At 37.6% G+C, this 27663-nt stretch overlaps 1 protein-coding gene across 2 annotated transcripts in view; it reads left to right on the top strand.

Moving 5' to 3' along the window:
• ARHGAP10 (Rho GTPase activating protein 10) overlaps positions 1 to 27663 on the top strand; it is a 126228-nt gene that overhangs the window by 86719 nt on the left and 11846 nt on the right. For both annotated transcript variants that reach the window (XM_072334663.1, XM_072334661.1), the window contains 2 exons: positions 6325 to 6475; positions 21490 to 21652. In XM_072334663.1, coding sequence (XP_072190764.1) covers positions 6325 to 6475; positions 21490 to 21652 — 314 coding nt within the window. The remainder of the gene's footprint in view (positions 1 to 6324; positions 6476 to 21489; positions 21653 to 27663) is intronic.

Below are 27663 nucleotides of genomic sequence, written 5' to 3'. Positions count from 1 at the left end.
ATTGAGAAATAATAAGCTTCATTTTATATATACTGAACAAAGATTCCATGTAAACGTCAATAATTTCTAGTGCATATATTTTTATTGACTCGTGTTTGAGAACCAGAAGGGACAGATCAAGTTGACTAATACAAAAAATGAAACAGATTGATCTAACACTATTTAGTACATTTAAATGCAAAAAAGAAACTTTAATTTAAACATGTATATATTCCAATGTCTCAATTTAGGGATTTTATTAAACTGTTAGAATTGATGCAATCAGTTCAGATATAATCCTGTATTTCCAGAAGTCTATTATGAATAAACCTATTTTTAGAAGCTCCAGTTACCTTCTGCAATCTCTTCAAATTAAAAAAACAACAAAACAAACACAAAACAAAATGGACCTGTAGAACTGTACATTTTACTCAATATGGATTTTACTGTTCAAAATATAAGCCTGAATTGAGTTCACATTACACTGAAAAGAAGCTAAGTCTAGAAAAGAGCATGGTGGTGATAAGTTTCTCTTGCCCTGTCCTTTAGCTGCTAATTCATAAAATAGTCAGATCAGCATATATCGTATAGCCAACTATCATGGAAGTGTAAGGTGTACAACAGCCATAATATGTATGAGAGCAATGAGAGCAGAGCAGTATATGTTGCCAAGGTGGCATCTTTATATTGTTCAGTAAATATCAGTTAGTGTGTCTGTGTCTATTTCTTTTATTTACCAACTGCATATCAAATGCTGAATGGAAATTACCAGATAGAAACTCATACTGGTGTTCTTGTCTGGAAAAAAATACTTTCCGCTAAAAATATGATTGTTGAAGAGGAGCTGAATTTCAAAGTATTCAAAATAGACTTTGCTTTTTTTAGTCTCCTTTTGTATTAGAGCAACTTCTGGAATTCTGATTGTTTTCCATATATCCAGAGAAATAGATGCATGTTCTATATAGCAGGTGTTATGGGTGTGAATGTGGGATTTGTCTTGCAAGAAAATTACGGCACAACTTTAAGATGTTAATAATTTTTGTAAGTTTGTCCTCATTAGCTCTATTACTAAGCTTCTGTTTTTTTCTCCCCTCTTTTTCATCTCACTCTGTCTTTGCTGTTTGCCTCCCACTGATTTTTAGAGGAAATTTTAATTACCCCAGTGATACAAAGCAGACAGAGATGACCTGATGTCTGGGTCTTTTCCTAAAGTGATCCCTGGCAAATGTACTGAAATTCATTAATTAGTTCTGCTTGAGACCAGAAAGAACAGATCAGTATTCACTCATAGCAGCAGAATCTAATCTACATTTCTATGTAGAACTATAGACATAGTCAGAAAGTTGTGGAATAGGCCTAGTTAGATATTCCTAGCCAAGGGTTTCTTAAATTTCTAAAATCAGCTCTAGTGAAAGCTCAGGATCTAGAGGCCAACACTGTTGTTGCAGATTAAGAGGAATCTGGCAGAATTCCTTGGGCTGCTGCCACATGGATCTGCTGGTGGAATACAGTGCGACAGTATGTTGAATTTGGCTCATTACTCCCAAGAAATGCTTCCACAGACTTTGTGGGATACAGGTTTAGGAACTGGAATGGTTGTGTGTAGGGATGGTCTTGGGCTCACTGCTGTAGAGAGGGCTGTTATTGTAACTTTAACACTGTGGGCTTGAAGACTGATCTACCACTTAACTCAGTGTGCATCTCTATATTATGCTTTTCATATAAGATCAAACCTAAACAACCATTTGAAATAATGAGCTAATTGGGATAGGAGTGACAAACAGTCAGATATGTTGTTGGATAAAATTTCTTTTTGTTCCCATGCACTTTGAGTGCTACATGGTAGTGTTCTCCTGTATGTAAATCGTTTTACTTACCTTCCAGATTTGCACTCAAGTAGTTGAAGAGAAAAATGCTAATGCTTTTAACAACTAAATTGCAGATAAATCATATTCTATAAATCTAGTGCCGTTTGACTCCCATCACAAAAACTGTGTAACGCTGTATGTAACTGTAAAGTCCTTAACCTTTGAGTCTGGTGTAGTACATTTTTATTGCTTCTTGAATGAGGTAATGCAAAGACCTAATTTTATTCTTGTCTTTGTGTAAGTGTCGTGGGTTAGCCTAAAATCTACCATGACAGTAAGCTATGGTAACTTCTGCAATCCAAATAGTAGGTCTGATTCTTTTATTTATTTATTTATTTTTTCACTTGAAAGGAGGATTTATCTGAAGTAGCAAACAAGTTATCCTTTAAATAGTGTGTTCCAGGCCTGTTCCTCAAACAGGAGGAATTCTACCCTATTGGCTACCTGCATTTTCCTTATGATGCATCTGATAGCTATGGTCTACAATGGAAAAAGATATTCTGAAACTTAGTCAGATGTGTACCCATACTGTTGTGCAAGTGGATCAAAATGCTGAAATGTTAATAGCATTTTTGGTATGTGTCAATAATACACTGGTTGTATGTGATTTTGAATTTTTGTCTGCTGTGTGTTGTCAGCATACTTCTGGTAACAGTCTCTCACAGTAGGCGTGAAACGTTTATACTGAAATAATATTTAAATAATTAATAAGACTAGGAGCAAATTAGAATTAAAGCAAGCAAAACCCTAACTTTTCTCCCCACAACTGAACTAAAGCTTGTTTCCATGTCCCCATTATCAGTGAGACATTGCAATACTTCTGTCCATTAAATATCCATTAAGGCACTTTTCGATTTAAGTGAATTTAAAGCAAGAAAGAGAAGCTGAATGTGCATGTTTTAGGGCAAAGGTGGACCTTCCCCTTGCTTTTCAGATACTTACCTTTGCAAAGCTGTTACACAGTCTGTAGCTTTGGGTCCGCAGCAGAAAGAAATGTCTGCTGCTGAAAATGCAGCTCTAGTTATGGATGAGCTGTATTGGATTTTATTTTCATACTGAAAAGACACATAGAAAATAACAAAGAAGGTATGAGTTCAAATAATGAGCAACTTGAAAGGGCAATAATGTTCCCAGAACTTTAATGCAAAATGTGAGCGTATTTCCTATTTCTTTCATATAAAAACAAACAAACAAAAACCACACTAATGATCTTTCTAGTTGTGTTGGTAGGGTTTTTGTTTGTAGTAGAAACCTAAAGGGCAGCTCATGATACTTGGAGATTTCAGTTTGCTTTGCAGGTAGTCAAGAGGTTACATTACCTATTTTACATTTAAATGCCACTTTCAGGAGTCCCTTTCTTCTCCATGGAGACAGGTAGTGAAGATGAGCAGAAGCAAAGAAGTGCTGGAGCTAAAAGCATTGCATCAGAGGAATGCATGTATATAGTTGCCCTGGTCTCACTGAGTGCAAGAGTTCAGGTGGCCTTGTGTTGTCCTGGAGCTCTCTGGTGGTAATCCTTGCTCCCTGGAAAACAGTACCTCTCTTACTGAATGTAGCCCAAAGGTGAAACTTCCTTAGCAGTCTGTCATGCCAAGAAGTTGAGAGAGGACTAAGGACTGATGCCCACTTGGGTGTCTGTATATGGAAGGGAACTCAGCCTGCCCAGTTCTGGATAGCACTGAGTTACAATGAGCATTGCTGTTGGAAACACTGATGCACAGGTCTGCTGCTGGCAAGCCCAAAATATTAGCAGTAGAGGTGATGTATTGATGGTGCTCTTTCACATCACCCAAGTTTTAGCTATGGCCATTTCAGGAAGGATCTGGGAATTGTAAGCCGTTCTCAGAAGAGGAAGAACAATCTTCTGAGAAGCTCCTGGCAGTAAAGGAGAAGACTCAGTGCCATTAAATTTTATGTTAGTAGAGGAGGGGTAAATATTCTGAGGAGCTCCTGATACCTGGCACGAGTACTGTTGCCAAGTTAGTAACTAGCTTGTGCCAAATGGCGTACTGCTGTTTGAAGCGGGACTTTGCTGCTGGCTTATTTCTCCTGTTTGTTTTGTTAGGTGTTTTTTTTTTCCCTATAAAACACAGCAAACCACTTTTTTTTTTTTTTTTTTTTTTTTTTTTTTTTTTTTCCACAGAGCTACTTACTGTTAGGAATCTGCTTGGATTCATTTTCTGCCTCCAACTCAATGCCATACTGTCTTACGCATTAAGTAAGGATCAGCTTTACAGTTGTCTTGATTATTTTGCTTTTTTGACTCTTGCTGTTAATTTTATTTGAAGCAAATACTTGTGAGTTGCTTAGGAAATTAACTGCAAGCTATGCACGTCACCTAAATGCATGTAAGAAAGCTCATCTCTTATGAAGCATTTGTGAGGAATGCTTCCTCTTCTCACCATCATTAGTTTCAGTAGAGATATACAGTTAAGGTAGTACAAATAAACATGGCTGGGTAATGTGACATAGTAAACAATATGCTGCAACCTCTTGGCAGCAGGCTATTTACCAGAGGGTCCAGACTCAACATTTAGTCCACGGAAAAGATGGCATTTAAAGCTTTTTGGTGCTTCTGAATTTTTCAGAAGCAAATATTTATTCCTGAAACGGCTCAGTCAAGTCTCATGTTTCCACATAAGGGGGCAGTGTGGTACCACTAGCTAAGTGCCATGTAGGTGCATGCTAGATTTCATTATTGTAAATTGAATCGTGGCTTAAAGATGGCTTTAACACTCTAAATGCAATTAGAGCTTTGTCACTGTCTGAGAGCCATGCTGCCTGTGCAGGGGAGAACCAGGTTGGGCTGGTATCCATTCTTTTTTATAAATATTTTGCTTATAGGTATGTTGTTGCATTATTTTGGTTCTCTCTCTTATTCATTGTCCATAGGCATGTGAAGAAGTGGGAGCCAGTTTTCTTAGTACTGGTTTGGGGTTCAAATTTTGTCATTTTGTCTTCCCCTCCAGAATATTCCAATGTTGGGAAGGAAGGTAGTATTTCCACTGGAACTTCCTGCTTGCTGCTGCACAGTTACGGTGTTCTGATACTTCTTCCACAGTTTTCAGAATGGTGTTTCTGATGATTCTGTACCATCAGGGTTTCGCCAGTATGAGAGTGATCATTAAGTGGTTATAAGGCAGTGGATATGTGTGTTCCTGCATCATTTCCTCCCTACATGTGTAATATTCAGGATTAACAGACCTAGCATATAGAATTTCTTTTAATTTTTACATGATGTCTTGACTGCCTTACCACAAGATGATTATGGCATTTTTCTTATGTGTAGAATAGCCTGGCCAGCTTTTAACTTCATACTGGATCTGAGATGTGCTGTAATAATACAAAAATGTGTTATCTGCATGGATCTGCTTCATAGAAAGCTTGTTCTTTGAAGATTCATTACAAGTCTATTCTTTGTAATATTTCCTATATGGATTCCTGACTTCTTAAAATTACAGAGTAAAAGAACACCACATATTGTTATGTTGCATCTTGTTATATTACAGTGTTGATGTGGTGTAAGGTGCCCTATAGACACAGGGCTTTTTTTGTTCAGGTGTTGCCTGTGCTTTTCTTTATCAGCTGGTTTCCATTTGATGAAAAAAATACTGACCTAATTTGTTCATGGAAGTCTGCCATGATCAGTTGTAAAGGGCTGCTGTTGTATTGTACATTGACATACTGATAATTTTCTAGAAGTAAATCAACATCATTAGACTGTGCCTCATATGTGTCAGTTAAAATACTATCAGTTTGAGCAGATTTATGTTGCTGGTTAACCCAGGGAGAAATGACATGGTATTGCCTATGAAGTGGTGATATGCTAATAGTCATGATTCAAAGGATAAAATGGTGATAAAGAATTGCAATTCTTTCTGTATGCATCTTTGTGCATATCATAATTTAATAAAAATGTGACTCAATATGTAGTAGTGGACGGAAAAAAATCTCACATGGTATGTTACTAGGGTATCTCTCATTAAAAATCCCTTTCCTCAGAATTTTCCCTTTGCTCTCTTCAAGAATATGATATATACATATTTAATCTGGCAGATATTATAGTGACATCATAAGTTTTGAAAATTAAAATGGGTATTTTGGCAACATTGTAGGCCCTAGCTGAAACTTGAAAACTTTTTGGTGGCTGGTTCATCTTCTGCTTTCCCCTTCCCTCCCATCCTAGCTGGCAAGCATATTCACACATGAATTACCTTTGGATTAATTGGTTTGTTGCGTGGTTAAAGCATAGGCAGTGCTCTTGCATGTTTCCATTTTACATCTATTTGTTTATTTATTTTAAAAACTCTCATTAAAGATCCATGGCATACTCTCAGACTTGAAGGAATGGATTTTTGGCTTCTGTCTGCTTTGAATGAGATCCAAAACAAAGGTTGTTTGATAATGGCTTACAGTTGCATTAGACAGGTTGCTGTTTGTGATAAATAATTAACACCCCTTGTGTTCTTGATTGCAGATTTTCAAAACCTTGCCTGATGTCACTCTTCCTGAGTCAATCTCTATGTCAGTATCTCCTCCAAATGCCCCACCAAGGCAATCCAGAAGACAAGGGCAACGTACTAAGAGGCCTCTGGCTGTGTACAATCTTTGTCTCGAGCTGGATGATGGTAAGATGTTAATAATGCTTTCAATCTTTGCAGCAGATTGATGTTAGTATGCATTCTGACTTCATTAGGTTTTTCATTTCCTGTTTCATTTGTATACTTGCGTGCATGTGTGTACATGCTTGTTTAATTGCTTTGGAACGTGTAAAGAAGCAAGTAGTGTATAGAGAAAGGAAAGTATAGACAAGTGTCTTGGAACATACATTTAAAAGTAGGATGAACTGTTCTAAATGTACTTTTTGATTCTGAAGAAGAGGCAAGTCCTGCTTCTTTAGGGGAAATCTCTTTGGCCTCTCCACTGAAGATTACAGAGCTGTAAGATAAATGGAGAACTAAAATTAAAGCAAATCTTTTATGAGAACAGCTAATGCACTCTACTGTTACATTCAACTGGGCTGAAGTCTCAGGTCACCACTGCACTATTCTGCTAGTTTACTTGAATCTGGAATACTGCAGTGTTAATAGCATTAAATACTTGTAAACTTACCTGACTTAAAATGCCAAAGAAAAAGAAAAGAGTTGTGTTTCTGCATGCAGTTTGTGATAGCAGCATACAGAGAGGCAAAGAGCGTACCATTCATTTCTGACTGTTGCCCTGGAATGTAATCATTTTCCTGAAATTTTATTGCTTGGGGGTACACACAGTACCAAGAAGGCAAGTCAGCACTCATTTTGTGTTACAGATTGTCTCCACCCTACTCCCTTTCCCACTACTAATGTTATTAGTCAATTATCTTTTCACGTGGAGAATCATGAGATCAGGGCATGAAGGCCAATTGTCATACAGTAGTATGAGATTCACCAGTGAACTGTCATTAAATCAGTGATCAACAGTACTTAATTTGTGAAGGAAAGAGCAGACATACCTACAGCAGCTGTAAGTGCAAGTTTTAGAAATAAACTCAGGACTACTTATGGTCTCAAAGCCAGGTTTATAAAGAGTTTGCAAGAAATTCAGCATGCCTGCCATCAGATTAAATTCACTAGAGATAAGTAATCCCTGCGCATTTGCTCACATCAAATATGAAACTAAATGTATTGGCTAAAAAGTATTTAAAGTGCATCTGCTTAGAAAGCTTAAGCTGTGTTAATTTGAATAATATGCTACCAAAGCTAAGAAAGCTCTTGAGCTATATATCCAGCGATGAATTTATCCTCTACTGAAAAGAAAGCAAAGTAAAAACAAAACTGAATACATTCACAGTTGTTTATATCTAATTTTGAATGTGAATCACAGTGTATCAGAAGAACCACAACGCTTCTCTAATTCAGTACCTCAAAATATGCACTGAGGACCTGACTTGACCCTGACACAGTAGATGGAAACTATTTGCTGACATATTTTTATTGTAAGATCCAAAAAATGCAGTATTACTATTGAAAACTACATGCAAAGCATTCAATTTCTCCTAAATGCAGTAACTTCATTTATTTATTTATTTATTTATTCCTGATTCAGGCATCTGAATAAAGAGAAGAGCTGGGATTTTTAAGAGACTGTTAACTGTTGCAGAGAAATGTAGTGCTTGTCTGGGAACTGTGGTGAACTGCAGAATAGCCTAATAAGCCATTACTCATGATAGAACTATGATTAAGGCTGAATTGCTGCAGCCGAAGTCACAGTTTCAGGGCATACAGCACTGAGTTTCAGTGGGATCTGAAAATATTTTTTCTGCTTTTGAATTATAAAAAATATTCTCTGTAATGTTTTCAGCTACTACCCAAAGGTAGCAGTGTTGTCAATACGTTGTAGTTAGAAACTGACTATAGACAGGTCCAGACTACCTGCTGATGCAAATGTGTGTACTAGCCAGGTAGCTCTGTCAGGAAGGTAATTGGGAGTTGGTACAACTTGTGTTTGGCAGATGTGCATCACACATCGCAGTGCGGTACCTTGAGCCCAGTTGCATCATTGCATTACCTGAGAAGCTACCCCAATTGATTGGTTACATGGTATGTAAATCAGCTAGGCTGCTTAATATCTAATTGCTCAGTGCCTCCAAATATGTGCCATGGCCTTTGGTTACTTTCTTCTTAGGATCTTAGGATAGGGGGGAAAGGAATAAAAGGAAGCCTGGGCTTTGTTCCATATTTACCTAGTTTCTTGGCTAACAAATGCATGTTTTATAACTGCTCTTTGGAAGATTTTATCCTGTGTGTGTTTTTAACAGGAAATTAAACGTTAAACCCCTTCCCTCTTTATTCACAATGGCATGAGTTAAGCACCAGGCAAAAGCCAGTGTTTTGTATTTCCTGGATATGACAAAATTATCATAATCTTGTTTTAAACCAAGTAGCGAATACATACTTGTCTGTAAATATATTTGGAAAGAAATATACCTCTAAAATTACCGTAATTATATACAAACATTTTCTGTGCCTTGAAACTAGAAGTATGTAAGAGACAAAATCTGTGCTGGAAAACTTCTTGAGTGTGTTTCTCTTAGGATTGTTATGCAAACCAGGAAATTGTTAGAAAAACGGAAACAAGTCTTTAACTATGGGCTGCTCCAGAGAGTTAACAGGCTTCAGAATCCACTGCTTGAATTGGAAATGCAGGGGTTCGGGCCAACTTTTCTTTTTAAAAGCTCATTTTCAGTCGGGAAGCTTCTTGACTGCACAAAAACTGTATGCAGCAACCACCCAGAAAGCGCTGTAAGTGACATAAACATTGATAGATGGATTATTGGAGGAACATTCGTCTTCTTGTATTTAGCTGTGCTGGCTTCTGATAGGGCATAGATCCTTAAGGATCTTTATTTCTGCAGTCAAATTTAACTCAGAGATTATACTGTCCGCTTCTCTTTCTCAGTGGTAAGCCAGTTATTAAATTCCCATTCTGATGTTTTCCAGCATCTTGGTGTTTTAAGTAGAACTGCACTTAATGGGGATCTTTGAGCTACTTTCATACATCACCTACTCCCAGAGATCTTGTTTTCAGCAAAATGCAGATTTGTCTGAGATTGACATTGAGATAATTTCCAGAGTTTCTAGCCTTCTAAGATGAAGATGCTTTGATTTGGGTGTTTTTTCTTGGTTTTGCTTTGAAATAGCTTTTTTTTTTTTTTAATTATTATTATTATTTTTATTTTTATTTTTTGTACTTTAAATGTCTGAATGAATTTTAAAGTGAATTAAGTAGCAATGCAGAAACTCTTTTGAATTACAGTGCCAGCTATGTGCAAATATGAACAACTTTGCATTCTTTCTTTTTCTGTTTGGGGAGAAAGACTTAGCTAAAACAAGATGATGTTTATGCTGTTCTTCAAAAATGTCATTGGGTCTGTATTTTCCAATTGAACTATCAGTACTTATCAGAAGAGAGCTCCGTTTATATTTCTTCTAAAGGGCAATGCAAAGTTACAGTTTTGTCCCCTCATGGTTTTATTTTGATTTTATATGATTGTATCTTGTAGCACTGTATTATTAAACTATTTTGCAGAACTGGAAAAGCAATACAGCCAGAGATGTTCTGCGTAAAGTAGGAAGTGTAATTCAGTCCATCTAGATGACCAAACAGTTAGCCTGGGCTCCATAATCCATGCTTGCAGTTAAGAAATTGGTTTTGTGTGGCAATTCATCTAATTACAATACACCTTGTTTTCCAGACAAACCAGAGTATACAAGGTTTAAGACACAGTGCCTGCTGATCCCTTATTCTCTTTGAAGACTCTCTATATATCAGAATTTCTCATAGGCAGATAGCACATGTGTGTCATATGGTGGGGCTTGTTTGTTTTGTTTTTAAGGTGTTTGTCTCCCACTCTCCACTCAAGAACATGGAGACATATTGAGTGTTTGGAATGACGTTCAGCTGCTGCTGGAAGCTAAAAATTTTATTTATTTTACTTTAGAAAACAGGTTTTTGTGTAGAATTCTAAAATAAATAAAAATGAGTGTTGATGTTTAACCCTTAAAAACTTGGTGCTAATTAGTATTACTTCCTGAAGATCTAGGGAAGCTGAAGTATGACTGCTATGTTAAGTGTTAAATAGGAATAGCTCTTTTTGAGGAAACTGGAGTGATACAGTGTCTTAAATTGACTGATAAATCAGTTTGCATGAAGTACTGTGGCATTTTATTGAACTACTTCGTCAAAGTAAAATGTGATGTGTAATGGTTACACAGCTCCCATGCATTATTTTTTTCTCCCTTCTCCTCAATGCCTTCCTGCCCTGAACAAACAAGTGAAAAAAAAAAAAAAATAGACTTTATTTGGAATTACTGAGCATAAAACCACGATGTTAGAGGAAGTCTTGAATTTGTAATAATGAGATTGGTCTTCAGGGCTGGAACAGCCCAGAGCTGCAAGGTTGCAGGTGTGAAACCTGGCCTTGAACTCTTTCTATTTCTGAATCTGCTGCTTGGAAGTGTTTCTGTAACCTGGCACAAAGTAGGGGAAATGGAAAGAAAAGCAGCTACATAGGCATATAAAAAAGCCGTAAGGGCTTGCAACACTTGCTTACAAAGCTATTGTTAACAGCTGAGCAGAACACACAATTATGCTGCTCCAAAATAGGTACACCAATATCAGTTGCAAGGGGAAGATCAGGATGATTGCTGTTTGCCATGTAGAACTTAAGATAGTTCATATTTCACCTTGCTGCAAGAACAGTTCTTGCAATTCAACAGGATCTATCACAGCTTTTTCTACCTGATGGCTCTGAATAGGATGAGAGCTGAAAAAGATTTTTACTTTGTATAGCATTTGTCAGTGAAGATGAAGCTTTTTCCTAGGTAATAACAGTTATGCATGGAGTTCCAGTTTCCTGCTGGATAACCAGCTTCTTCCCTGAAATCTCTGGGTCACTTCAAAGGTACCTGTCTTCTTGGAAGTATGGAATAATTTTGGCCCATTCTTTTTACACACAGTATACAATCTGTCCGTTGTTGCACCCATGAGTAATCTACTTGATACAGTCTACTTGCTGCGTAGATATTTGAAATCAAAATTAGTCATCATAACATAGTAAACATCTCTTAACATCTTTTCAAATTATGTGCCAAATCTTTGTTGTTGATGTCAGAATTGCCCTTATATCATCGTGAGCGCCTGTCCATTTTTAGTGTATGAAACTTAGAGCCTGTGGAAATGTTGAAAATAAACATCCCCATGTGCTCACACACACATGTACATGTGCACAACAAGGATCAGAAGTGTAGTGAAGGAAAATGTAAACAAACTAGAAATAAAAACTGAGTTTAAAGGAGGAATGCAGAGCACAGGAGAGAGAACTGAGATTAGGCGTTATTGAAAATATGTGACCTCCTGTAATAATCACTTATCTCTTTAATTCTCTACCCTCTGCGCACAGTCATGCCCACATGATACTGTAAGAGGGCCAATTTGACATGCTAAAAGCCATTAATGCCAGACATGGAAGTCACTGATATGTTTTTGCTGCAAGCCAGCTGTGCCCTGTCCAACCTCTGTTGACTGAAAATAAATGCTTTCACTCAGCACGTAAGAATGAAGGTAGAATAAAGACTTTATGCTGTTCAGCTCTTCCGTCAGTTTCCTATGGATGAGTGTGCACTTTCTGAACCAAGTGTTCCCTCACATGGTTTTACTCTTGCTTCCCTTCATTGATGACAAGGATAGGAGAGAAAGTCTTGGAGTGGAGAAGCTTTCTGAAAGGTTGATGTATGACTTAGAGAATATTCCTCCTCTTTCTAATTTGTTTACAGTCTGTGCCAGTCTTTTCCATTCAGTGAAAAAAAAACAAAAACAATTGTATTCTTGTTCTGTTAGCTTTTGGAAGAATTAGCCCTATTTTGTCTTCTCTTTCCCTTTTATTTTTTGTTTTCTTCTTTTGAAAGTTGTACTTAATACTTAACTGGGCATAGTGAATTATGTTGCTGTCACCTGCTGCCTTCCTAGCTGTGCTTACAATTTGTTGAACTAACAGGGAGATTGAAGGAGTTCTTATGGGGGACATAATGGAAAAGTACTAGTAATAGGGACAGCAAGAGTTGCTGTCTCATCTAAGAGACTTGACTGAAACCAAGGAAAATAGTCTCAGAGATCATGACAGTTGGCATCTACAAGCTTCATGGCTAGCAAGTTTGATTATCTCCCAAACCTAGTGTTCTGTAATGGATGAAAATTCACTGATGATGAATATATTCACTTCTGTCTCAGCTTTTACCACCACTTGGTGTTGCCTCTGTGCTGCACAACTTCCTTGGTCCATCTCCATGCTATCCCTTCTACAGTGAAGACTCTCCAATGTGCAAAAAAATCATTGCATTTGCATTTATCTAATACTGAAGTGTAAGAGGCAAGAGCAGTGGTAGAAGAATCCAGGCATGAAAGAAAAAGTTGTTGATCTAAATACACTGAAGGAGCAAAGTCTGTCTTCTGTTTTTGAAAAGTTTGCCTTTTGACAGTAGATGTATCTTTATAGCAACATCTTCCAGCTAGTCAGTAGCTGAATTGCAAAGACATCAGGGAAGACAAAGAAAAGGATTGATGGAAGAATATTTTCATGAACTTCAGATTTTGTGATGCCTTTTAAAGATGTACTACTGAATGAGAGAACTTTCAGCACTAGTTAAGGTGTTAGACACTCTTTTTTATCTGACTTTATTTCTTCAAAGTTCTCATTGTTGTTGATTAGACTAGAAACGTTCTATTGATAGGTTTTGATACAGGTCTGGGCCATAGGTATGTGTTGCCTGGACTTGAGGAAAGCCAAGATATTTGATGATACCATAAAACTATGAAAGCTTTAGAACAATCCACTTACCTTTTTACTTTTATCTGAGTTTTCAGGAAGTAGTTTCAGCTCATCACTGCATTTTACAACCATGAAATTAATGTGTGGCATTTGGCCTGCTTAGTAGGGCTAGAGGTCCTGTGTGGTTCCCTGACAAGTATGCTCTGGTAAAAACTGAGTAATCTTTGAGTTTAATATTACTTGTTGAATCACAATATACCCAAATCAAAGGAGGAGCCCCTCTGCATACTTTTATCTGATTTCTGTGGTGTTTTGAAATTTAATTATTTGATACACTCTTAGCCTTTTGTACCTGACTCTGTCTTCAAAGTTTTTACCTCAGCTTGAGGAATAACTTCAAGTATTTACTTTAGTTTTAGCTTGCTCAACAAAAGGCTCACCTACAATTCTTCAGGGTTTTCCTGGAGTAAAGAAGTAACCATAAGCAATGCTTCTCAAGAATTTTGGAAGATGAGCTGAAATTGATCTTTATTGAAATAATTGCTTGCTATCACAAGTTCAGTGTCAGTCTAGAAATGTACCTGTTTATAGTTGAACCTTGTATTTAAAAAAATAAGTAAGATAATATCAGAAAGGAATATGTCAGGAGAATGGCCCCCAAATTCCCTTGATCCATAAGTAACTTGCAGATGAGTACACTTTTCTTTCTTCCCTAGACCCAACTCAAACACCCACTTTCTGGCTGTAATTCTTGAGTTGCATCAGACTGTCTGGAGGCAAATTCTGTCTAGTGCCGCTTCCTCCTTTTTCTAACATTTCTGAATCATGATGGAGTTGGGAAAAACAATCCTTCTGTGGGAAATCCACTTTGTACATAAGATGCACATGCTTGTACATGCACACATTTGAAAAAGGTATCTAAGTTGGTCTTTAGGGAAAAGAAAAATGTATTCAACTTTAATGATTGTCTTAATTATTTTGTCTGTGAGGAAAAAATAGTTGGCATAGAGATCTCATTCTTACTGCATGTATTTTGAAAGTGTGAAACTGCTGGATATGCAGATTGTGTCCTGTCTGTTTTCTCAATGAAAGTTAAGTTGGTTTTAGAGATATTTGTGTTGAGAGTAGCGAGCAAAGTATTGCAGCTCTGCATCTAGAGAAAGCGTTTTTGCAAATGTCGCTCTTTTGCAAAGATTTTGACTGCAAAGTCCTCTGATGAGTATCACAAAAAGTTTTTTTCCACTAGGGTTACTTCTGGCTTTCTAGAGTGTGAATACTCTTGTAAGTGCACAGCAGGGTGCAGATACGTGGTTAGCATGAGCTAATGACAACTTCTGTATGGGTTTTGCTGATTAAGTAGGTTAATTGCATACTTTTAGATTTAGATGTGCCGCTTCAGAATAAAATCCCTTTTGATTTCTGTTATGATTCTGATGTGAATGTTCTCGTTCCTAGTACCAAGTAATTTGTTTTGACTTCTGTTGATATTGCAACCTAGCTGAATTCCCCCTGTCAGTAATATACATAATAGAGGAATTCTCAGAGCATATTCTGAAGGAGACATTTACTTGTGTCATACTGTAATGCTGATTAGAATCATAGAATCACAAGGTTGGAAAGGACCTACAAAATCATCTAGTCCAACCATCCTCCCATTACCATAGCTACAGCAAACCACTAAACCAGATCTCATAGCTCCTCATCCAGACACCTCTTGAACACTGCCAGGGATGGCAACTCCACCACCTCCCTGGGCAGCCATTCCAGTGCCTGACCACTGTCTGAGAGAAAAAGTTCCTTCTTATGTCTAATCTAAACCTCTTCTGGTACAACTTGCAGCCATTTCCTCGGGTCCTATTTGTTGCCTGGGAGAAGAGGCCAAGCCACTCCTTATCACAGCCTCCCTTCATGAAGTTGTAGAGTGCAGTGAGGTCTCCCCTGATCCTCCTCTTCTCCAGGTTAAACAATTCCAGGTCCCTCAGCCACTCCTCATAAGACTTGGGCTCCAGACACTTTACCAGTTTTGTTGCCCTTCTCTGGACAAATTCCAGGGCCTCGATGTCTTTCTTGTAGTGAGGAGCCCAAAACTGAACACAATACTCAAAATGCAGCCTCACCAGTGCTGAGTACAGGGGGATGATCACTTCTCTGCTCCTGCTGACCACATGAGCTGTCTTTGACTTTCTTTAAGTGACTGTTATTTTATGTTAGGGAATCACTTTAGGTTTGCACTATTTGTGAGTCAACTAATCTGATTTTTTTCATACCTCTTTTCTGTTACATTGAAGCTCTAGCACATGGAACTAAAATCTTACATGATAGGGAGTATTTATGATACTGATATTTTTTCTATCCCTAAGTTAACAGATTCCTATTAATTGAAAACAGAATATATATCCTCAGATTAACATAAGAGCAAAGCTACTGTATTATTGTGGAAAGATAGCTGTTTATGGTGAGTGTCTGTTTGTTATCTCTTAGCTAGATGCAGCAGTGATGCTCACGGGAAGAATGGGTGGCTGCACAGCAATGCAGCAGCTGCTTCCCTGTCTCATGATGCATAAAATATCAGAGCTGAAGGCAGTAATAGGGATTTTGCAGCATCTTTAATTTACTTTTGTCAATTCTTCCCATTTCCTCTTGTCTATGATTAGATCTATGTGACTTTATCAAAATGGAATATGTCATGCCACAATTTGTGTATCTGATAAACATTTACAGCATACATAGTTCTTAGAGCTGAACAGTTCTGTTCTGCTCACTCTCTATGTATCTTAATAGAAGCCAGGGTAAATTCCCCTTCTATTTCAGAAACGTTTAGTTTCATAAATTGCTTTTCTTTCTGTGGCTGCCCTTAAGCTATAGATGCTGGTTGTAATGTTGATGTTAAAGATCAGTTTTTCTTTTGATAGTAAGGTATGTAATTCTTCGGTTTACTTAAGCTAAGATTGGAAGAAAACTGTCACTCAAACAAGTAACTGGTAGCATTTTTATTTTTTTTTTCAACTTTTTATTACATGCTTTTTCTTATTTAGAATTCTTGGAACAAAGTAAGGATCTGATTTTTGACACTGCCAAAGTATTTCAGTTTCCCTTAACTTTAGATGCCAACAAAAAATATATTCTTAGACTAGCCAGATGGAAAAAGTCAAAAGAAGGCAACTGGGAGGTATGTCATATTTGGTTAGGTGGAAGATGAGTTCACATTTTTTATATGGAGGGTCTGAGAGCCTGTATTTATCTGAGCCTTATCCATTCAAAAAGGAGAAGGAATTAATTGTTATATATTTATTGGAAAGAAGCTAAGTCTTAGTCCATGTAAGAATGCAGATTTTTCATCATGAGAAAGGGTGACACATAGTAAGTTAAAAAGGCTATTTGGGTTGAAAACTCAGTGGTAGGTAGTACCAGTTAAACACAACCAGTTAGTGGTAAGGATCAACATAAAACTATTGTATTTCCTAGATAGCACCAGCCTTAATTAAGAACAGTTGTAAAGACAAACAACAGGTATATACTTCAGAGGTGCAGTGAAAGCTGTAAAGTTGAATGAGCACTGTGATTAGAACAGTAAAACAATAAGATAATTTAGATGACAGTTTAAAAGAATCTGAGCAGTCAAAAGGATTCACACGGTATGCAAAAAGCGATGGGAACGTAAAACAGTTTTTAACTCTGCTGAGAATACAGTTGGTTCCTGTACCTGATTGCATAGGATGAGGAGCTTGTAGGTACAGTTTGGTGACAACTCTAGAGATGGCCAAGATCAAGGCTGAAGGAAGTCAGAGGCTTCCCACAAGTGTACAGAAAGTGAAGAGTTGATGGCTGGAATGTTGACCAAAATTCAAGATATCACACAGGCTATTGATATTATACTGAGGATCCTACTGTCCTTTATCTGGCCTGGCATTCTTTGGTACCTGAAGATAAAAGTCTAACAGGAGAGGAAAAAAAGAGGGGAATTAAAATTTCTAGTGAGAAATGGCACTAAACACAACAAAATTTGTGGTCATATAACAATGTAAATAAACTTTAAAAAGAAATCCTGTCTTCACTGTTTTATGATGTAAGAACTCAATAGAATTCAAGTGTTAGAAAAGAAAAATGGGAAATTTCAAGTTCTCCTTTTCGAAAGGACCTGTCAGTCTGATGTAGCAGTCAATCTTTTAATAGAAATTGGAAACCTGACAGCACTGCTCCTTGTAGAACAAAGTTGGAGGTAAAGAAGACTCAGAGGAGAGAAACAGTAAAAAATATTAGACTATCAGTATTAGGGAGCCTGTGAATTCTGAAATAAAGTAAAACCATAGAGCTGATTCAATTCCAGCAATGTATTATAACATTCTCTAGACAAAACAGCTATGGCAAGACTTTAAAGATATTCTTAAATCTCCAGCTAATTAGGATCTTTAATGTCTCCACAAAGCAGCATGCATTAAGAGAGTAGAAGAAAAGAGGAAATACCAATGTACAAGTTTTGAAAAGTTGTTAAAGAAAACTAAGAAAATCAGCATGGAATTTATAATCAGCAGGGTCAAGCAGAAATCTTCACAAATAAGCCTGTTGCAAAGTAAATATTTTGAATCATGTTAAACCATCTAACTTGTCCTAAAAAAAAAAAAAAAAACAAAAAAACCCACAACAAAAAACAAACAAAAAAGTTACCTAGTAATTGGGTTGTGTGGTTTGGCAATGTGAGCTTTTAAAACATGGAATGGCTTAGGTTGGAAGAGACCCTAGAGGTCATCTGGCTTCTTGTAACATGCCAAAGAAGTTAGAAGAAACAGAAAGGATGCTAACTTAGTAGCAATATTTAGAATGGTAAGTCTAGATCCTTGATAATACATTTGTGTGTAGTTACACTAATGACAATGGTGGCTACCTTGGAATCGTTGCCATGTGCTACACTGCCCCTATCCAGACAAAATAAGGTTGATTGCATTGAGGAGGTAAATTTACAGATCTTTGAACAGCTGCAGAATGGAGAATTCTGTCCTGAAAAAAGTTACTGTCCCCTGTTGCTTAGTCATAATGGGCAATCAGTTCATTATAAACTACTAATATGATGGAATTTAATGTTCATTGTGGCACTTGTGGGATGACAAGAAAATATATGGAATTCTGGTCTGGTGTACACTCTTCAGAAAGAACTCTGGAGTGCTGGAATAGGTTTATAAAGCAGGTGCTTGATCCTTAAACTGCAAAATCCCAGTTAGTAAGAAATGTATTTAAACTTGAAAAGGTTGTGTAAATACCTTCATAAAGAACAAAAATCCGATGTGAGTGAAACTAATAACTGTGTCATATGTAACATGGGTCATGCCTAGAAATTAAAGCCTAACAAATTGAAAGTACATGCATTAATTGGTGAGTCTGTTCCCTTGGGCCTTGTCACAGTCACTGGAGAGCAGAGCTCAGTGCTGCCCCTCTGCTTCCTGTGAGCAGCTGCAGTTGCCATGAAGCCTCCCCTCAGCTTCTCTGCTCTGGGCTGAGCACAGAAAGGGACCTCAGTTGCTCCTCATGCATCTTGCTGTCTAGATCCTGCACCATCTTTGTAGACCTCCGGTTGTGGTGCCCAAAACTTCACACAGTGCTGGCGGTGAAGCAGCAACAGCACAGAGCAGAGTGGATAGTGTGCTTCATGCCCATTTTGTACTATTGAAATCAAAGCAGACTTAAATCTTTGAAATCAAAGAAGACTTAATGCTTGTGCATGTATTTTAATCATTAAAGTATGTTTAGAAGGTGCTTTTCTGTTTAAGAAACTTTTCTTACTTTTGAGAATGCAGTGCAGTGTAGACCATGCCAAAATGCTGACTCCAAAAAACAGAGAAAGGAAAAAGCAATTTTGAAGAAAGATGTAACATTTAGTTTTATTTATGATTAGGTCAAATGCAATTGCTTGCATATTTCAGTCTTCTAATGTAGAATCTAATGTAGGCAGCGGCTGAAGCATGTAGTATTTCTTGCTTTCTCTGTGTGCTTTGAGAAATGATTCAAGAGAATACCCCCTCTTTTCTGTAGTGGATGATGGCTTGCTCATACAGTAATAAAGAATAGGTTAGTATTGGTGTTTGAGTGAAGTTAAGTGGATAGTTTAGGTAGACATATGATGTGTGTAGTTCTGTAGTTTGACTTGCATTAATACTAATTTTTTGAAAATAAATTTTGATGAGGTCTTAAATCTATTTGGTTTAAAGGAATTTAGCTACTTAATAAAGTAAAACTGCAATATTAGTGGCTAATCTCTCAGCTGTTTATCACTGTGTCACTCACATCTGCGAAAGAGATATAATGGATTAGTTTTTATCTTTGAGTCCTGCAGTCCTCATGTCACATCATGCTGCACTTGGGCCTGCTCACAGAGGGATGGGGCAGCAGAGCAGGAGTGACTCATTTGCTGAGGTTAACATCTCCTCCTCTTATTGTACTTTGTTACAGCAGGATAATTTAGAGCCTTAAATTAGCAGCTACATTAAGGATAAATTTTAGATAATCACTTTTATCATTTGAGTGTTTTTAGTCGCAACTCATTTGACTCTCTAGGGATGTTGTTCTCAGAGAGTTAAGAGAGGGGGTGCAGATGAGGTGGCTGGGGAAGCAGCTGAGCATTTGCTACCTTTCTGTCTTTTAGGCAGAAAGGATCAGACTCATGGAGGCAGTAATGAAACTGTGAGGGTGATTTTATCCAGGAAAATTAGCCTTGCATTGTTCACATCTAATTCTCATTGCTATAATTTATTAAAGAAAAAATGACAACAAAAACTAAGAAATCATTGCCCCTGGTCAAAGTCAGTGTGTTGTGGCAGGTGGCAGGCCAGGAGGCGAGAAGAGACAGGGCAGATGTGCAACACCCTCCATCTCCTGAAGAGGAGCTAAAGTTGTAGACAGAAGTGTGAAATGATGGCACCCCAAAGACTTTGCTTGAGATCACTGCACACACAGAGCAACCTGGTCTAGAGACAGGTGTCCCTGCCCATAGCAGGGGGGCTGGAACTAGATGATCTGAATCATGAATTGAACTTAGTTGTTCTCTGTGCAGAGAACATGTAGAATTAGAGAATAATATTACATAGGACTAAGTCTTATATAGTACCACTTACATACAGATTTTCAGACTGGCACCATACTTTAACAGCTTTTGATTCAGTAACTGTAGTGGCATGTTCGGCTTTGGTTGTTCATTTTTTCTCCAGTTTTTCTGGTCCTGAAGAAGCAGAACTTCTCCCATGGTTGTGAGATCACTAGTATAGAATTAATTCTGGAAGGACATGTGTGATATTTATTATTTGTCAGGGCTATGTCACATGTTTAAGTGAGAGCAGAAAGCAGAGGAGAGGAGGAAAGGATGCAGGGAGCCATGTAAAGGATGGTTGGAAATGAACTTTATTACTGTTAAGTAGTCATATTCTAAAAACAGCAGCAAGGCCCATTTCAAACTGTGGGCTCAGCTGTGCTGGACAATGTAATGTCTGCAATTGTCCTAATTTCCTGAGACTCCTCTGGAACTTATAAAATGTTCAATTAATGTTTAAATAAAAGAGTGAAAAGGAAAGGTGATGGTGAACATTAGCCTTTCAGTGAAAAGCGTGGCTAGATGTATCAGCATGGTCTTCAGTGAGTACTGCAACTTTTCCTTAGTGTTTGTGAGATAGGAGTGATGTTCTGTTACCTTTTTCCTAAGCAGTCATTTGTGAATGTTGCCTCTTGAGTGATGTTGTAGAAATAGCGTGTATAGACAAATAGTGGAGCAAAATACAAGCCCTCTTAAAAGGAGTGATGAAAGGACCATTCATAGGTATCATTTGTTAGTTAATGGCCTGATGTTGGAGAACTTCTGCTTGTTCTGTCCTTTCTAAATTTCATTGTTCCGTGTTTTATAAGGTTGTGCTTGTGGTACTTGAGAGCAATCATTTACTCACATGTGTATTAAATTATTTTTAGAGACTATGTTTTTAGTGAGATCTACAAAGGTGTAGATTATAAAATAAAATTATTTTATTTGATGTGATACATTTGTCTAAAAAGCAACTGCACCTCTCCCCCTAAAAAAATCTATAATTTCATCCACAGAAAATACATGTTATAAAGGAGACCAGGAATACGTTGCTTTGAGAAGATAGTGTTGTGATAATGATGGGGGAAATTGTGCTGTAGTAACATGTGGGAGATGCTGGTGAATTGTGTGTCCTCCAAAACATTCTGTGAAAATAGGATGCTAACATTTTTTTCTTGTATGTATTTCAGGATGCAGTGACCAAAGCAGTTTCTTCATCTCTTTTTAGTATCATTCTGATTCATGCTATGTTTTTTGTTTTGTTTTGTTTTTTTTCCTAGCTGACAGTCACAGCTCTCCAAAAGAAGACACTCCAACTGGTAGCATGGATTCTCTTTCTTCCCAGTCTCCTACTCCTGTATTGTCTGGTAGCCCCCCTGGGCTACTGGATAGAAATCACCTTATTATGGACAGCGGAGATCTTGCAGACTGGGCAACAAATCTGTAAGTATACTGAATATGGGATAATGGTTTTCTACTAGTACAATCATGCAAATGAAACATGTTTCTCTTCAGTTTGGTGGAAAGCGAATCACTTTTTAAATTGCATATAGTTTTATTTTCTTCTGTTGTAAAACGGTATACGCTTACACATTGTGATGCAGCTTAAAGGCTGCCTGAATGTGGCAGTTTTTTTCCTTCTGAAATCTAGTGTGTTTCGCTATAACCCATTATAAAATTTTAAATGATTTTTATTTAGGCAATAAATATGTAAGCTATTCTTTGTATGATGTATTACCCTACTTTTATGTCAAGACAGTGTTAAGCTACACTTAAGTGCAGGGCCATTAAGATTTAAGACCAAATTTTGGTTTTGGATAAATGCACTTAAATGCGCTTTAATGTGTATTGTTGTCTATGGATATTACTGTTGTTAATCCCATGTTGCTAACAAGTTAACTGCCTGCTTTACAGCTAAAGTGTAGTATATCACTTTCAGTGGACTCTGTACATATTCAGTTTTGAGTGTGATTCTGGTTCAGCAAAAATGAATATTTTGATTTTAGCACTATTTCTGTAATACATGCTCAGTTGTGATTCACAGAGCTAAACATGCCTTTTTTTTCTTTTTTCTTTTTAATTAGAAGTAGAACTTGAATTCTGTTTGCCTATTTATACAAACTTATCGATACAGTTTTCTAGCCTTAGTGCCAAGGAGATGGAAGAAGCAAGTCTGGAGAAACGATTTGTTACAGATACTTTCCGTAATGGTGTAGACTGTTCTGCAGATGAAGCAAGAATGTAAAATATATGTGTAGATGTAGGTTAACACATGAGAATATGTGGGCAGACGTACATTGGGTTTATATTTCCACATGTAGAAACAAATAATTAACTCCTTACTAGGGTACTTATTAGTTATAACAATCTTTTCTCATACAAATTGAAAGATATTGAGATACATATGGGTACTTTGCATATGCATTGTTTATTCAGAGTACTGAAATGCACATTTCCTTCTCCTCTTGTATAGGCCAGTAGTAACATGTAGGATTGACAGTAAGCTGTATTTGATGAAATGAGATGCATGTGTGGAAAATGAATGCTGTGGGTGACATATAACCGGTATGTCTATGAAAGCAGGCATAGCTGAACAGGGAACATATGCTTACGGGAGCACTGATAATATCACAGAATAAAAGAAGGAAGTGTTGGTTCAATACAGGGATTCAGGATCTTCAAATGTTGATGAATCTTAGTGGTTTTTGCCCATTTATTTTCAGGGAAAATTATACTGTACTTCTGTTTTCGAAATGTTGTTTCATATCTTGAGGTTTTTTGGTTGGTTTTTTTTTTTTTTTTTTTGGAAACAGTTCTGTTTGGAAGTAACTTGTTACGTGCATCTAGATGATTTGTCAAAAAGAGTTTCTTCCACTAACCTTTAAGAGAAATTTGCTTACAACCTACTTTGGTGACAAGTCTGGACAGTGACAGAGTGGACAGTGCACAGTATATTCTTTCATTCTGCTTTCTCACACTGAGTTGGGCTTATCTTCCCCTCTTAGTTCCAATGACACAGAGGGCCTTGCCTGAACAAAATAACAAAATAAAACCAAAAAACTCCACTGCGTTAATGGCAGAAATAGATGTCAGAATGGCAAACATACTTTGTGGACTTTGGCAGTCAGTTTGCATCATGGGGTCCTGTGGACAGGTAAAGGCAGTGGTTGACTTGGCATGGCATAGCTGTAGTAGCTCTCACAGGTCCACAAAAGGAGGTAATCATTGGCTGTTGAATGCTGTGGTTGTACTTAGGTTTTTCTCATGAATTGTACTATTCCAGAATAAAGTGGAGAACAGTCCTCCTCTTTCTGTTTTAGCAGGATTTCAAAATGTTTAGCATTTTGTGCCAAATTGGAACAAAAGCAGTTCTCAAAGTCTCAGTGTCCTCTGTAAAATGGTATTACAGATCTTCACAGAGTTACAATAAATACCATTACTGAACCCAAGGAAGATGGAAACATGAGAGGATCTGTTTTCTGAAGTTTCTAGTGATGTTTATAACACATGGATGTTACTTGTAAGAGATCAGTTGCTATGGAGTTATGTAGTCAACAAGGTGATGGTGACTTCCTTGCAGAAGAAAAGCTGTGTGGTCTGTTTCCTGGGGGAAGGATGTTGAATTGTGGGTCAAGATGCATCGGATATTCAAAGGTTAGTTTATATCAGTAACTCACTCTAGATAGTAACACATGATTTGTGGTATTTCTTTTCAAGGAAAGAGATTCTTTTTTTTTTTCTTCCACCGAATGATTTTTATTTTTTTTTTAATGCATGCAGTTTTCTTGTCCTGTCTTTAAAAATGAAAGCAGCTACAGCTTCTGGCATGGTGAAAGCAGCAGCAAATGAAAGTGAATACATCCTCCAGCTCCTGGCTTTCACTAGGAGGGGATTGCATGGCAAGAGTGGTAAAAGAAATGGAGAGAATAAGGGCTTTATCACAGATCTGACATGTCTCATAGAGCCCTAGACCGTTATGTCAATGCCACATGTGCTGAATCTGGAAGGTGATGTTCCACATATGTGCCATTTTGAAGCATGTCATAAATATGTATTGTTTGAAAATCTTTCATCCAGGCAGTGTTTAATAACTCAGCCAAAAGAACAGTGAAAAGACTAGTAGTTATAATAGTGAGTTGGAGAGAGTGTTTGAGCCTTGCAATGGTCTCCAAAGGTATGACTTTTTTTTTTGTTTTCTTTAAGGCATAGCAGTGCCAGTCTGGTGCTAACCAATGCAGTTGCATTCCTTCCTTTTTTCCTCTTTATATTCTTTAAGTGGCAAGATACACACGCACTTAAGCTAAAGAATTAACATTGTAAAGCTATCTGTCTTCTTCAGGTCAAGCACCTGTACCTTTTTTCTTTCTTTTTCTTTCTTTTTTGGGTGGCTGCTGCAGATTGCTGCTCCCTGCAGACTTCTGCAGCAGGTGGTGATCAGGAAGTCAGTTGACAGTTTTGGTAGGGAAAGATACTCGTATGTAGATGTCACAAGAGGCACCAGAGATATGCTGACAATAGGTGAGGGGAAGACATAGAATGTTAAGGAGGAGTGCTGAATACAGAAAAAAACTGTGATGGAAATCCAGGAAATAAAGTGAGCTAACATGCAGAATTGCTTTTTTGGTCTGCCGAATTTGTGTAAGGCTTGGGCATGCCTTGCTTTCATCTATTCCTTCCACTTTCTGCATCTCCTGTGTTTCTTCTGACTTTTCTGACAGTTCGGACCTGTACAAGCTTGTGTGCTCATATCACTGCTGATTTATTTTCTGAGGTGCTGCTTTGACACAAGGTTCCTTCTCTCCAACTGGAGATCCTGCATTCTCTAAACTTAGGAGAAAATCTCCTAAAGCAGCTACTTCCTAAGGAAGGAAGTTTGTTACTAATATTGGTCTTGAGAATATTGACTTGCCTTAATTCAGAAACTAATATTGTTACGAAGCCCAGTGGTGTGCAGTGGGCATTGTTTATATGTCTTAGATGTCCATGGAGGCTCTCAGAATGGTGATGAGAACTGTGCTGTGCAGCATCCTCAATGCTTCCAGGGCCTTTGTGACCAAGAAAGAAGCTGATCTGTACATTCCTTGTGAAATTTCAGGCTTGCTCAAATTCCCAGTGAGCAAACCCATGTTGAAAGAACCATTGGGTAGAAAAGGAAGGCAGAAAAATTGGTGTTCTGAACATAACAGGAGCCTTGGAGATGGTTACCCATTTTGTTACACTGCTGAATGAATTCCCATCAGCCTTGTTATATCTACCCCTGTAGACTGCATCTCTGGTCTCCTTCCAATTGAAACAGTTTATTTTCTGGCAGTGGTGTGTACGTTTACAGTTTAGATGGTTGATGTGTGACTTTAGATTTGGTGTCTTGAAAACTATCTATATCTGATGTAATCACCTCTTTTTAGTAACGGAAGGTGCTCAAGCAGCTGTAGAAGGTACAACCCAGGTACGCAGCAGTGCTTCTCACTCTTTGTGCTTATTTTGCAGCTTAGTCTTGGTTCAGCTGCCACCTCTTCGGTGACTCAGCAGTTTGAGGGCAGATTTAAGTGAAGCAGGCACTTCTTTTTGTGTTCCTTTGTTATGCAAGCAGAGCAGTAGCCCTCGTTTTGCAGCTCCATTGAAACAGTCAAAATATAACTTCATCATGTAGGTCTTACAAAATAGGTTTTGCCATCTCCCTGTCTCCCAGTGACAGCTCAGTTGGACAGCAGCACTTCTGGGTGAGTGCCAGGTGAGCAGTACATGTGCTCAGAGCAGGGAGGGACAGGGATGCAACCATTATGAGCTAAAATGTCTTTTGTTTTTCCCCCTTCAATTTTTCTTTTCTTTTCTTTGCACGATTCCAGGAAACACAGCCCCCACATTTATTTCCTAAAAGGAATAGCAGTCTGTTATAAGTGTGCATATGGACATACTTAAGTTTTGCTTGGTCTGAATTATCATTTAAAAATGATGCAGCCTAGGACAGCTGCTACAGAGACATAAACTTCAGATTTACCAGACTGGCGTGAAATACCATTTCACTAATACGTTGGCTGCTTCACTGAGACATCACAATCCAACTTTAACAAAGCATCTATTTCAGTGTTGGCTGATGTGCTCTGTATGAACAAGGAATCTGGAATGTTGAGTGCGAATTACAGACTTTATATTTGGGGGTGGAGTTTCGCAGATCAGGAAATTCTGTCCTTTTGTTTTGTCTCCAGCTTTGCTGCCACTATGAGAATTTCTAGAATTTCTTCCATATATTTTTCTGCTCCTGGCTCTCACCAATAGAGTTTAAACATGCAGGAAGATTGTTGTCTGATGATGTAGAGTATTGAATTGCATATTGAATCAGAAACAGCTGATACCTTTTGATATACTATGTCATCTTATAATGAAACCTTTTAAGAACACTTCCATTGAGTTTATGTCAGCCAGACTCTGTGATATTACAGCCGTGGGGCTGCCAAGCCCTTCTATGAAACAGCCCCTTTTTTCTTAAGAGTTGCAGTGTGGATTCTTTTCAGAGTATCTTCGTTGCTCTGAAGATAAGAGGCTGCTCTTTAGCGGTGTTACCTTAGGAACCAGCCAGATAAACATCCAATAAAATCTTGTTTTCAAGAGTTTGTTTCTGAATATCAGTACAAAATCTCTAGCTTGTTTTCAGTAAGACCATTTGCTCGCCCCTTCCTTCTCCCACCTTTTTCTCAGAGTGAGATGGTTATACCAGGGTTTTTTTTCCTTTCCCCACAAGAAATGCATTGCTTTCATCTTAGCCTTTACAAGAGTAGATTTCTTCAGCGTACCTTCTCAAAGTTGAGATGCTGTGTGATAATATACACGGTACTTTCTAATTTAGCATTATCTTGATAAACAAGGCTTGCAAAGCTTCATGGCAAGGTAGCTTTGATATCTCAAGAATCTTTTGAAGGAAAAAAGTTGTTCTGTGTGTTGCTTGCACAGCACAACATTGGAAGAGGATTTTCCTACTGAGCAAAACCTTCTGCTTTAATAATAAAATGGTTTCTGAGATAGCCAAGTACAGTAAATTAAAAAAAGAGCTGAAATTCAAGAATCTAGAATGTGCTTAATATTTGGAGCCATTACAGTTTTTTGTTTGTTTGTTTGTTTGTTTTTTCCCCTTTTCTCGATTTATTTATTTAGGCTTTAGTGCTTTAGCTACAGCTGAAATGTATTACATAAATTCATCAAAAAGGGAGGAGGAAACAGACCAGGGCTCCACATACATGCACTTCTGGAGGGTTTTTCCTCTGTTGGAGCTGCTCAGAATTTGTAGACAATCTGTTCATCTTTACATATTTTTCCCTAGTGCTACCTGATAAAGGGACAGTGTAACCTTACTAGTTGATAGGTTACTGTTCTTGTTGAATCTTTGTTACCTGAGAAATAAATGTGCCACAAGAGGGACTGAATGCATGACTTCATCCTCTCTTCCTTTCTTTGCACAC

This window comes from Excalfactoria chinensis, chromosome 4 (genome assembly GCF_039878825.1).
Source record: "Excalfactoria chinensis isolate bCotChi1 chromosome 4, bCotChi1.hap2, whole genome shotgun sequence".
Taxonomy (NCBI): Eukaryota; Metazoa; Chordata; class Aves; order Galliformes; family Phasianidae; genus Excalfactoria; species Excalfactoria chinensis.
This window is presented reverse-complemented; position numbering and strand designations above follow the sequence as displayed.